The following is a 12,671-nucleotide window of genomic DNA, read 5'->3' as shown; positions in this document are numbered from 1 at the left end:
CGCACGCACGTAAATGAGCGTTCACACAGCTCGCAAGCGCGGCTTGTGCGCCAGAGTGAGGACGAGACACGCACGTGCTCTCACACGTACTCGCGCATACACGCAGCTCGCAGTGCGACTTGTGCGCCAAAGTGGACCGCTCGCATCCACATGCCTGTGCACTCTGCGGCATGAACCCGGTGACCCGAGTTCGATTTCCGCTCATGGCCAACACCGGTGACTGGTGATCTGAACCAGTCCGTGGCCTCCCCTAGGTCGTGTAAAAATAGCACTGTGGAGATGAAGGCTGTGGTGTTGGCCATCCATCCCCTTGTGTGCCGTACCGGCTTTCATTTGTACAAGTGCATGTGTGTGCTATTTCATCTCTGTCAAACAACCAAATGGCATTTAGATCTGTCCTGTGACCTTCCAGAAAACTTTCAACACTTTACGTGGCCTCAAAGTGCACTTGGCCTAGCACGAGTGCCATAGTGACATCGCTGCCACTTAATGGCGAACGGTGATTGTCTATGCCTTTGTGAGTCCGTATAGTAGTGTGTGTGTGTCTGCTAATGCATGTGTGTGCCTATATTTAGACATCGCTGAGACTCTGAGCTTCCTGCTGTGTGGGACATCGGACAGCAGCAATCAGGAGACGATCGAGCTGGTGGCTCGTAGCCCCCAGGAGCTCTATGAGCTCACCTCGCTCATCTGGTGAGTGGCCCTGCCGTGGACACGCTGGCCCCTGCCATGGGAATATATAAATGTGTGTGCGTGCCGTAGCGAGATGATGCCACGTGTGTGCACTGTCGCGAGCTGATGCCACGTGTGAATTTGTGCTGTGTGTGTACCGTCTGTTTGCCGTGCGAGCTGATGCTGTGTGTGTGTTTACTGTTTGAGTGCCCTAGTTAGCTGATACCCTGCATGTATGCATGTAGAACTTCTTTCAAACCATACATAACCAACAGTGCTAATCAGAGGTGTGCGCGTGTACCGTGTGTGTGTGTGCTGTAGCGAGCTCATGCCTTGTGTTTGTGTGTGTACTGTGTGTGTGTCGTAGAGAGCCGATTCCGTGTGTGTACCCGCGTTTGTGTGCTTTAGCAAGCTGATGCAATGTGTTTGCTGTGTGTGCGCTGTAGCGAGCAGATGCCACGTGTGTGTGTGTACCGTGTCTGTGCCGTAGTGGGGAGCGGTAGTGTAGCCGTTAGCGCGCTGCACTACGAAACTGGCGAACCGGGTTTGATTCCCGCTCGCGGCCAACACCAGTGAAGGTTATCTGAATCGGTCATGGACCTCCCCTAGGTCAACTCGGCCTCAAATGAGTGCCTCGTGTGGTATGTAAACATCACCACTGGGGAGACAAAGGCGGCCGTGCGTGGTGTTAGCCACCCACCCCCTCGTGTGCCGTGACGAGCTTCATAGGTGCTCGCTAACAACACTTGCCCCGACAGTATGTTACAGGCTATACGGGGGGTCTTTGACTTTGTGCCGTAGTGAGCCGATTCTGTGTGTGCACACCATAGCGAACTGATGCCACGTGTATGTGTGTACTGTGTGTGTGTGTGCTGAAATGAGCTGATGCCCTGTGCGTGTGTGCACGCCGTAGCAAGCTGATACCACGTGTGTGTGTGTGCCATAGCGAGCTGATGCCGTGCTTGCCGCGGGACGGTATTTTCGGCGTGGACGCGATGCTGAAGAAGGGCGGGGCGCACACGCCGGACGCGTCCTCGTGGCAGTGGAGGGACGACCGCGGCGCGTGGCACGCCTACTCGCACATCGACTGCCGTATCATCGAGGTGACGGCGCTGTTAATACAACAAAATCGGACACCCAACGAAACCACCGGTCAGAGATCTGTCTATACAGGAGGCGTGGTGTTGCCCAAAGGGGGTGTGTCTTTGCCCATATATGGTCTTTTTGGATCGTGAATTGAGGTTAATCGTATCGATTCCTGCTCTCAGTCGATCCGGCAAGCCAGCTCAAAGTCTTTCGTAATTTCATTGCCAGTCGATCCATGGATCGAGTAATCCCATTGGTTAGTATATCGTCATGTGACAGGCCCCTTTTTTTGATTGGCTAATATCTGCATGATCGGTGATTCCGCCGCAATCCGATTTGATTGTATCAAAGCAGCGTCTCGGCGCACGAGCAAGAAGAGAGAGAGGAGGGCTTAAGTGCTCCGAGGGGTTAAACGCGACATCCATTAAAACTCTCTCAGGGGTGGTAGAACGTGGGGTTTAAATGGTTTCAGCTTGAAACCCAAGCACAATGGATTCAACTCACTTGGGGTGTAAGTGTGAGCCGGGCGTCCCTGTATCACGTGATCGTTTGCGTGCGTTTACTGTGCATTCGTTTGTGCATTTCCTTTTGACATCTGGCCACGTTGGCGAGGTGTTAACTACCTCGCCTGTTATGTAGAAGGTTGTGGGTTCGATCTCGAATCTGACGCCTGCTGTACATTTGGAGTTTGCTTGTCTCTCTGTCTCCCTGTTGTCGCGTGGATTTTTGTCCGGGTCCTCCGGTTGTTCCCTCCACATTTGTTCCCTCCACATAACATGCATTTAGAGTATTTGGCTGCTATAAATATTCACGTGATAAGCCACTTCGTTGAGCTATCATTTGAGGCCATGTCACTTCTGAAAAAGAGCAATATAGCTCGGTAGGCCTTAACTACTGGTAAAATAGATGGTATAGTTAGTTTGTTAATTAATTGCTGTGTTCACCCTCTCCCGTCCCCCCGGTCACGGGCGGCCAGGCTGCCCACGTGTCGGGCGAGGACGAGATCAGCCTGTCCACGCTAGGCCGCGTCTACACCATCGACTTCAACTCCATGCAGCAAATCAACGAGGACACCGGCACCGCACGTCCCATTCAGCGCAAGCCCAACCCCCTCGCGCCCGGTGAGCAAATGTTTGTTTATTTGTTCGACATTCTATTGCGATGTTCTGGAGCCGAGAACTTAAGCATTTCGCTGCACCTGCTGTAACATCTGCTTCACTGTGTATGCGACCAATGAACTGTGATTGATTGATACATCTCCCCGTCTAGGCGCGACGCGGCTGAGTGCGGCGGGCGGCTTGGAACCGCGCCCTGCGGACGATGCGCGCACGGCACTCATGCGCACGGAGCCGGCGCTCGCCAAGAACTTTGTGCGCACGCTGTTCGGGGTCCTCTACGAGGCCTACAGCTCGTCGGCCGGCCCTGCCGTGCGCCACAAGTGCCTGCGCGCCATCCTCCGCATCGTCTACTTCGCGGAGGCGGAGCTCCTCGTTGACGTGCTCAAGAACCAGGCCGTGTCCAGGTGCGCGGGCGCCAGGGGCATAGGGGGGTGGGGGAGAAGAGACTGGTGGGAGATGATTGTGGTGTTGGTGGTGGTGTCGGGAGGAATAGCTGTGGTGGTGGATGGAGAGTGGTGGTGGGAGGAGGTGGTGGTAATGCGTAGTGCTGGCCACCCATCCTCTTGTGTGCCATGCCAGCCTTCATCGGTGCTGCTACTTGCTCACAGCACTTGCCCCAACAGCCCGTGTGAGCTACACGGGGGACCTTTGTCTTTTGACCTTTGGTAATGTTAGCAGTGGAAGCTAAACTATTTAAACTAAAACTATTTTTATTTTACCAGGTAAGGCCCACTGAGTTATAGCTATTTTTCAGAAGGGACCTGGCCACGTGATTGCTCAATGAAGTGGCTTTTGTGGAAATTGATAGCAGCCAAAGACTCTAAACGCATGTTGATCCTAAATGTGGAGGGAAAAACCGGAGGATCCGGAGAAAAATGCACGCGATCACGAGGAGGACATGCCAACTCCAAATATATCAGCGCCAGGGTCGGGATCGAACCTCCTGTGTATGCCAGGCGAGGTAGTTAACATATCCTAGCCACCGAGGTGTGGTCGTGTTGTGTCGCGCCTCGCCTCGCCTCGTCGTGTCTTCCCCATGTCCTAATCGTGCGTCGTGTCTCGTCGCCCGCAGCCACATCGCGTCGATGCTGTCGAGCCAGGATCTGAAGGTGGTGGTGGGCGCGCTGCAGATGGCCGAGATCCTCATGCAGAAGCTGCCGGACATTTTCCACATTTACTTCAGGAGGGAAGGTGAGGGAGGCCCTATCACCCCCCACCTCGCCACTCCCAACGCCAGCGGTCACCGGAGAGAGTCGACAGTCGACCTCTTCGGTGTTCTATCTCCCGCGGTTAATTTCGTCCGCCAAATCCTATGACGGTTGAGCTAACGGTGTCGTGATGCTGAACATTACGAGGTGAGCACTGCATTTCCTAGTGTTCGGAGAACGGTCCGTGGATGTCGACGTCGCAGAACTATCATTTGAAATTTTGCTTCTTGTTACCGATCGTGCACAGTCGGGTCAGCGGCACGTTCCGCCCGTCCATGTTACGGAGAGTGGCGTGTGTCGCGTGACGGTCAAAATCATTGGATCAATCATTGTTATTCTCTCAGCTGGAAATTACAAAAAATAATCAATAAGGTTGTATTTAATCACCGACATCTTCCTGGATTCAAACCTAGGTTCTCAGTGGTGCTAGATCTCTGATCCACCTGGCCACCTACAAAGATCTATTTAAATCAATCGGCTTAAGCATAGTCACACTACCAACCTCATCGTTACCATCCTGCATCCCCCCCAACCTCCCTCGCTCCTGCCGTGTCTCCGTGCCCAGGTGTGATGCACCAGGTGAAGACGCTGTCCGAGTCGGACTCGGCGCTGGCGAGCCCGCAGAAGGACGCGGGGAACCTGGCGATCGGCGTGGGGCTGGGGCTGGGGGCCCCCCACGCTTCGGCGGTTGGGGGGGGGCACACCCCCTCCCCCATCTCGGCGTGCGCCTCGGCCGGCACGCCGAGCCCGTCGTCCGACACGCACACGCCCAGCTTCCACACGACGAGCACCGACGACTCGCTCGACTACGCCACGCAGGGGTGCGCGCTCGCCCGGTCGCTCGCTCTTCTTGCACGCTCGCTTGCTCGCTCAACCGTTTACTCGCTCGCCCGTCGAATCCCTCGCTCGCTCACCAGGCCGCCCTGGTGACTCCTGTCGCGGCTCACCCGCTTGCCGAATCGCTCACTCGGCTGCACATCCGGCGAATCGCTGGCTCCATCCCTCGCCGACTTGCGTTGTCATGTGCGTGCTGTGCAGACGGCTGAGTGACGTGCTGAAGCGCAAGCGTCTGCCTAAGAGAACGACGCGGAGAACCAAGTACTCGCCCACGCGGGAGGAGGGACAGAGGGATGCCTCTGGTAACCGCTGTGCTCCCGCTCGCTCGCCCACTTGGTTTACCCACCCATTTACCAGCTCTTGCTCGCCCGCTCCCCCACTCGACCCCCAATTGACCCCCACCACCACCCCCCCCCCCGATAACCTCTCCGATGACCCCCACAGCCAAGAGCCCGACGGCCTCGACCTCCCCCAAGTCGTTCTTCGGGAGCCTCAACCCGAGCCGCTGGGGTCGATCGGCGGGGCACGCCGCCCAGTCCTCGGCCTCCTCCTCGTCCTCCTCGTCGCACACTCACCCCGTGCCCTCGTCCTCCTCCACCTCGTCCTCCTCCTCGCACCTCCTCCACGGGGTGGCTGCCCCCTCCCCTGCGGGGCTGGGGGTCGCCAACCAGGTGGGCGGGGCCGGTGGAGTGGGCGCGGAGGGGCTGAGGCTGCAGGGGATCGTGCGGGGAGGGGCGCACAGGGAGGCGGCGCACACCAATCGGTGTGTACCACGCCCACACGTCATGCACCCACCACACACGACACACACTGTACACCAATCGGTGTGTACCACACCCACACGTCATGCACCCACCACACACGACACACACTGTACACCAATCGGTGTGTACCACGCCCACACGTCATGCACCCACCACACACGACACACACTGTACACCAATCGGTGTGTACCACGCCCACACGTGCATGCACCCACCACACACGACACACACTGTACACCAAGCGGTGTGTACCACGCCCACACGTGCATGCACCGAATTTTCACACGCACGTCATGCACCCACCACACACGACACACACTGTACACCAATCGGTGTGTACCACGCCCACACGTGCATGCACCGAATTTTCACACGCACGTCATGCACCCACCACACACGACACACACTTGTACACCAATCGGTGTGTACCACGCCCACACGTGCATGCACCCAATTTTCACACGCACGTCATGCACCCACCACACACGACACACACTGTACACCAAGCGGTGTGTACCACGCCCACACGTGCATGCACCGAATTTGCACACGCACGTCATGCACCCACCACACACGACACACACTGCACACCAAGCGGTGTATACCACGCCACTGTGTGGTAACCGTATGTGTTCCCAGGGATAAGATCCGCGCGTGGATCAAGGAGCAGGCCGGCCGCTTCCTGCAGCGCTACTTCAGCTCCGACCCGCCCAGCGACGGTGCCACCCCGGCCCTCGGGGTGCTGCAGCGCCTGTGCCATGCAGCACACAACCTCAACTCACAGGTACGACCGCACCACAGCCACTACTCCCACTGCCAACGATCACCGCCACAACCACCACCAACAATCAACGCCACAACCACCGCCACGATTATCGCCACTACCACGATGACCACTGCCGCTACCACCGCTGCTACCACCGCCACTGCCACCACAACCACCGCCACTACCATCGCGGCAAACGCCACCACTACCACCAGAATCACTGCCACTACCACTGCCAACAAACACCGCCACGATCAACGCCATTACCTCCGCCACTACGAACACCACTCGAAACGCCACACCTAACACCTCCAACATCAATGCTACCACCATCAACAACATTCCATTCTACCACCACTCCCACAACAATCACTCCTAAAATTACTTGCCACCATTACCATCGCCATCACACGATTAAATCAGAATATTTATTTATACTGGAGGAAGCCTATTGATCTATAAAGCTCTTTTTCACAGACGTCCAGTCAATGCACACTTGAATGCACGTGCACGCCCTAACCGCCATGCCTGCCTGTGTGTCCCTCCGTCCGTCCATCTGTCCGCGCGTCCCCCGCGTGTGCAGCCGGACGGGGGTCTGCACTGCCTGCAGGAGATGCGCTGCATCGTGCTCGACTCGGACGTGTCGTCGTTTGAGATCCAGCACAGTGGCACCGTCTCCAAGCTGCTGCACTACCTTAGTGGGCCTGGCGAATGCCGCCACGCCCGCAGCCGCCGCTTTCTGCACGTCTTCATGGGCTGCCCGGTAAAAAAACGAACCTGCCACACGAACTCCGGTCATCCTCGCAAGTGGGGGGGATTTTTGGCCAGCCATCGGACAAAGACGGTCCACTGTATTACACGGCGCTTTCCAATGCGTCTTTGCGTCCGCCTGTAACGCTCTTCCTTCCGATATTAGGAAGCCACTGGAGCTATGCACTTTTAAATCTAGATTGAAAAGTAATTTCTTTAAAACTGCGTTTTGTGTTTAGTTGTCCTTGCCCTCGCATCTCTGATAGCACTGTTGGCTACGTACGGTGCAAAAGAAGTTCCACATACATACAATGAATATCCATTTTCGATGCGGGGTTACGCAATAGAAACCTGGTTAACAGAAACACCGAACGCATTGGTGTGTAAACATAAGAATCGGGGAAACTTCGGCTGCCGAGCCTGGTGCTGGCCACACCACCCCCTCGTGTGCTGTGCCAGACTTCATAGGTGCTCACTAACAGCAGTTTCCCGAACAGTCTGTTAAGGCTATACAAAGGGGGGGCGTCTTTGGTAGTTATCCCTTGGCACCTGAGTCTGTTCTGTGACTACTTGCCGGTGGAGGGCAGAAGAAGAGCGACGCTCACAATGAAGCGGAGTGCCGGGCGGCTAAAATATGCAGCAAGTTGGCACCTAGGTCTGTCCCGTGACCACCTGCCAGTGAGCCTAAGACACTTCCACGTGCAGGCCTCAAAGTGCACCTAGCCTGGCCCACAAGTGCTGTGGTGACGTCGCTGCCCACTGTCTTTTGTTGCGTGAATGCCAATTCCTCTCCTTGCCAACAACCCCCACCCCCTCCACCCAACTTGCAGCCCCCCGAGGAGGGGCCGGGCCGGGGCGTGGATCCTCCTGACACGGCCCCGCTGCTCGCGCTCGTGCAGAAGATGAACCTGTGCCTCTCCCAGCTGGAGCAGTTCCCGGTCAAGGTTCACGACCTCCCCAGCGGCAATGGCACAGGCAGCAGGTGCTGCCCCCCCCGAGAGCTGTAGAGCAGTCCGCGGAGAGGAAGGAAGCTCGCGTAACGTGTTACCGCGTGTTCGCTGTCTCTCCAAACGTGCGCCCCCCCGCATCTTACAAAGTGTTTAATTAGCGAGTGCACAAAAGCAGCAAAAAGGCGTTGACGTAATTTGCAAATCGCTTTTTTGTTAGTCCTGGATTTCTCTTCCGAGTCTTGCGCAACACTGTTGATGATTAATGTGGCCGATTTGCTGCCATAGGAGATACGACCCTCGTAGCGACTCGCTACAGTCTGGTGCTCATCGGGTCAGCTTAACGAGAATGATCCTGTCCCACCCCACGTTACGAACAGAGCCAATGTGTAGGTTAATAAAAATTGTTATAACATGAGACCTTTCTTGTCAGTATCCAAGTGTAAGAATAGTTCTTACCCTTTCTGGAAATAAACAGGTGTTTCAGATGTTCAAACGCCAAACAGAAACCTTTTGTAAGGCATCATGTCTGCATGAACCACACATACTTGTGGTTGCCATTCCGTCACCAGTCTCATCCATTGCCCACAGTTGACGTGCCCCCTTGTTGCATCTACATTGAAACTTCCTTCAAGAATTTGCTTTTTGTGTTTAGGTTGTTGTCCTTCTTACCCCCACCCAGCACCTCCGATTAGCACAGTTTCACATACATACATACATCCTGCGCAGGGCTGCCCTGCGTGCGTAGCTATACAGGATAAGAGCTGTGTGCGGTCGCAGCTCCTCTTTTACTCTGGCGTTGCGCAGTTGTGTGTGTGTGTGTGCTCACAACGAGTGGAGCACCGGGCGGATAAAACACAGCAGGTCGGCACAGTAGGGGTCACTGATGGTGCATTGGCCAGTCATCTCAGTCATCGCAACCTATGGCACCTGGATCTGCCCCGTGACCTCCTGCTAGCGGGTGTTTGACACTTCACGTGGTCTTCAAGTCCACATAGCCTGGCAGAAGCGCCATAGTGACATCACCGCCACTTAGTGGCGAATGGCGGTTGTTGTTGGCTGTGTTTGCGCATGCATGCGTATTCCAATGTGCACATGCGTGTGTTCACATGTGTGTTCACACGTGTGTGCGTGTGGCGTGCGTGCAGGGGATCACAAGCGCTCAAGTTTTTTAACACGCACCAGCTCAAGTGTCAGCTGATCCGACACCCGGACTGCTCCACTGTGAAGCAGTGGAAGGGGGGGGCCGTGAAGATCGACCCCCTCGCGTTGGTTCAGGCCATCGAGAGATACCTCGTGGTCAGAGGTGCGTACGCGCGTGTGTCTTGTGTGCATGCGTGCTGCTGGCCACCCACCCCCTCCTTGTGTGCCGCTCCGACCTTCGTAGGTGCTACTCGCTAACACCACGTGCACCAACAGTTTGCTTAGGCTGTACGGGGCTTCTTACTGGTAGGAACCTCCTGGTTACACCAGCCCACAGGGGAGGGGTGGGGATGGGTGGGGAGGGTGAGGCTGGGTGGGGGGTGGGAGGGGTGGAGCTGGGTGGGGAGGGGCTGGTCACCCCGTGGTGCCCTTATAAAACTCAACGTTTAACCTACTCACGCCGGCGTGTGCCCGCCCTCACAGTCGGGCATATTGTGCGGAATACACCACGTGGTGCCGCCGTTGACCCTGGCCATTGACCGAGCAACCCAATGTTCCTACCAGCTCCCTCCGCAGGAATGTGTTTGTTTTGTGTGTGCGTGCGCGCGTGTGCGATTGTACACACGAGGTTGGCGTGATGAGAATAGTGATGAGCGCACGTGAGTGAGTTTACATACAACGTGGGGAGCGGTAGTGTAGCGGTTATTGTTTTGAGTTTGGGCTGCTGGGTTCTTATCGCAATTCCCACTCACGGCCAAAAACAGTGACTGAATATTTTTACTTGTCCTGGGCCTCCCCTAGGTTAACTCAGCCTCAGCTTAGTACCTGGCCTTGTGTGTACATCACCACTGGGGAGGCAAAGGCGTCCGGACGTGGTGTTGGCCACCCCCCCCCCTCGTGTGTTGTGGCCGGCATTCATAGGTGCTCGCTAACAGCACTTGCCCCAACAGTCTGTTCAGACTATACGGGGGATCTTTGTCTTTGTACATGCTCCCGTGATCCTCTCCGCCCGTGCTCGCAGGGTACGGGCGCATTCGCGACGAGGATGACGACAGCGACGAGGACGCGTCGGACGACGAGGTGGACGAGTCTCTGGTAAGGCTGCCGCCCCTCGTTGTGAGTGTCCTCACGAGCGCCGTGCAGCGTCAACTTTACCCCGGCGGCGCTGCATCGTGGCCCAGAGCAGAGCGTCGGCCCCCTGTTGCACGACAGAATATGGAAGAGGATGTCGCACAACTATGTCCGAGATCTCTTCAGGTGGCCTTGGCCTCCCCGTGCTTCCGTATTACTCCTGTTCCGCACGTCACTCCATAAGTCCCTGTATTGCTCTGCGCCTCCCCGTGTCTCCCCTGGTGTCATTTTGTCATGTTCTGTTTGTTGGTTCATTCTTGTAAAACAGCTTGAGGCTGACTCTTTCTTGCTTCCCTGTCCCCCCGCGTCTACCCGTGTGACCCCGTGTGACCCCGCGTCTACCCGTGTGACCCCGCGTCTACCCGTGTGACCCCGCGTCCACCCGTGTGACCCCGTGTGACCCCGCGTCTACCCGTGTGACCCCGCGTCTACCCGTGTGACCCCGTGTGACCCCACGTCTGCGTCCCCCCTCACCCTCTGCCCAGGCGGCCCAGTTCCTGAGCGCTGGCAGCGTGCGGCACCGGCTGGTGTTCTACATGGGCGAGCACCCGTTGCCGTACAACATGACCGTGTACCAGGCGATCCGCCAGTTCGGGCTGCCCAGCGAAGAGGAACGCGAGAGCACTGACGAGGAGAGCAACCCCCTGGGCCGCGCCGGCATCTGGATCAAGACTCACACCATCTGGTGACGACCGCGCGCGTGCGCGGCACACACGATGCGCACAAGCTCACGGGGGAGGGGAGGAGACGTGGAGACACGGTAGGAGAGCAAAGCCATGGGCGGGAGAGGAAGAGGAGACACGGTGGGGAGAGGGGAGAGGAAGGGGGAGACACGGTGGGGAGAGAGGAAGGGGGAGACACGGTGAGGAGAGGGGAGAGGAGGGGGATGCACAGTGGGGCATCATCTGCATGGAAAAGTTGCTTGATGGGAGAGTGACGGCGTTCGTGAATAGTGATTCCGATGACAAATAGTGATGATGTTGAACACAAGGACGACACTGGCTTTACTATTACTGATACTGATGACATTGGCGATGACTGATTTTGACGGATGGTGACGTTAAAATACCAATGCTGGCCGTGCAGACCGTGTGACGACGACGACGATGCCGATGATGATGATGGGGGGGTGTGCACACTGTGTGACGACGACGATGGTGACAAAATGAAACGGTTTCATGCTGGGCATGGGTGAAGAGGGGTTGTGGGGGGGGGGGGAAGAAGACGAGTGTATGACGACGATGACAACGCCGTGACGACGGTCGTTGGCGTTGACCGCAGGTACAAGCCGGTGTGTGACGACGACGAGGTGAGGGTGGAGGTGTGCGGCAGTGGCGGGAAGAGGGGACGGGCGCAGACAGCGCCAGCCAAGCCCTCGCCCAAGGCCAGCAAGAAGCACGACTCCCTGTGGCACGGTACAAAACGGCTCATTTCCTCATCCTGTCGTTATCGCCGCGACCCGTGGTTTATCTGCTGCTACTGAATGAGGCGCTCACTACGGTTGACAGAAACCTTTTCTCGGTCAAGTTTCCGAGCATTAAGCTCCCCAGGCTTGGGGGTGGGGAAGAGAGCCTGCCTGTCTTTGGCATGGTTCACCGACTCTTTGTACGTTTTGAAATTGTGAAACTCCCTTCGCCTCCCTCGGTTAAAGAGTCCCCAGAGTTTGATTCCCGGTCAAGACTAATTTCGGTGGCGAGCGATGATCTGAAGCAGTCCTCTGGGTCTTCTTCACCCCCCCCCCCCCCCCCCCCGACTTCACCGACCGGGGCGTGGATCTTCCTGACACGCCAAGTAGCGTGGTGACGTATGGCAGGCCTTCATCCAGCAGTGGATAGATTGTCTGTAAATTATAATTTATTATAATGATAACAATGATAGATTTGCAGTTGGATTGTTGACCAACTTTAGGAAGTCTTCACCTTGAAATGTGCAGCATTTGTAGAAATGTACATGATGTAACGATTAACATCATATCAGTTTCCTACAGCTTCGTAATTGTTATTTAGCATTTGTGTTGTGTCATGTTTGTGCTTCATGCTGCCTCCAGCACGAGTAAAGTTAATGTAAAAAGTTGATCAATTGCAGTTTACTGAACATTAGCCTTCCACGAGTCTTCTGATCATTGCGACTTCACAACCTGAAATGCTTGTCACGCTCATTTATATGTGTACTTCCGCGTGTGCTCCTTCTGCCGGTGTGTGTACCCGTGCCTGTTGTGTACCCGTGCCTGTTGTGTACCCGTGCCTGTT

At 56.2% G+C, this 12,671-nt stretch overlaps 1 protein-coding gene across 3 annotated transcripts in view; it reads left to right on the top strand.

The window, feature by feature from the left end:
* The window catches only part of TRIP12 (thyroid hormone receptor interactor 12), a 55,875-nt gene that overhangs the window by 32,013 nt on the left and 11,191 nt on the right, over positions 1-12,671 (top strand). For all 3 annotated transcript variants that reach the window (XM_032958312.2, XM_032958311.2, XM_076068612.1), the window contains 15 exons: positions 576-693; positions 1,619-1,775; positions 2,735-2,879; positions 3,028-3,280; positions 3,949-4,067; positions 4,650-4,905; positions 5,123-5,223; positions 5,366-5,684; positions 6,325-6,469; positions 7,035-7,214; positions 8,032-8,183; positions 9,297-9,454; positions 10,313-10,386; positions 10,908-11,107; positions 11,704-11,837. In XM_032958312.2, coding sequence (XP_032814203.2) covers positions 576-693; positions 1,619-1,775; positions 2,735-2,879; positions 3,028-3,280; positions 3,949-4,067; positions 4,650-4,905; positions 5,123-5,223; positions 5,366-5,684; positions 6,325-6,469; positions 7,035-7,214; positions 8,032-8,183; positions 9,297-9,454; positions 10,313-10,386; positions 10,908-11,107; positions 11,704-11,837 — 2,511 coding nt within the window. The remainder of the gene's footprint in view (positions 1-575; positions 694-1,618; positions 1,776-2,734; positions 2,880-3,027; positions 3,281-3,948; positions 4,068-4,649; positions 4,906-5,122; positions 5,224-5,365; positions 5,685-6,324; positions 6,470-7,034; positions 7,215-8,031; positions 8,184-9,296; positions 9,455-10,312; positions 10,387-10,907; positions 11,108-11,703; positions 11,838-12,671) is intronic.

The sequence above is a fragment of the Petromyzon marinus genome, chromosome 21 (genome assembly GCF_048934315.1).
Source record: "Petromyzon marinus isolate PM22_M1 ecotype Great Lakes invasive population chromosome 21, UKy_Petmar_22M1.pri1.0, whole genome shotgun sequence".
In the NCBI taxonomy this organism is placed as follows: domain Eukaryota; kingdom Metazoa; phylum Chordata; class Hyperoartia; order Petromyzontiformes; family Petromyzontidae; genus Petromyzon; species Petromyzon marinus.
Note: the sequence above shows the minus strand (reverse complement) of the source record. Positions and strands in the feature narration are given on the sequence as shown.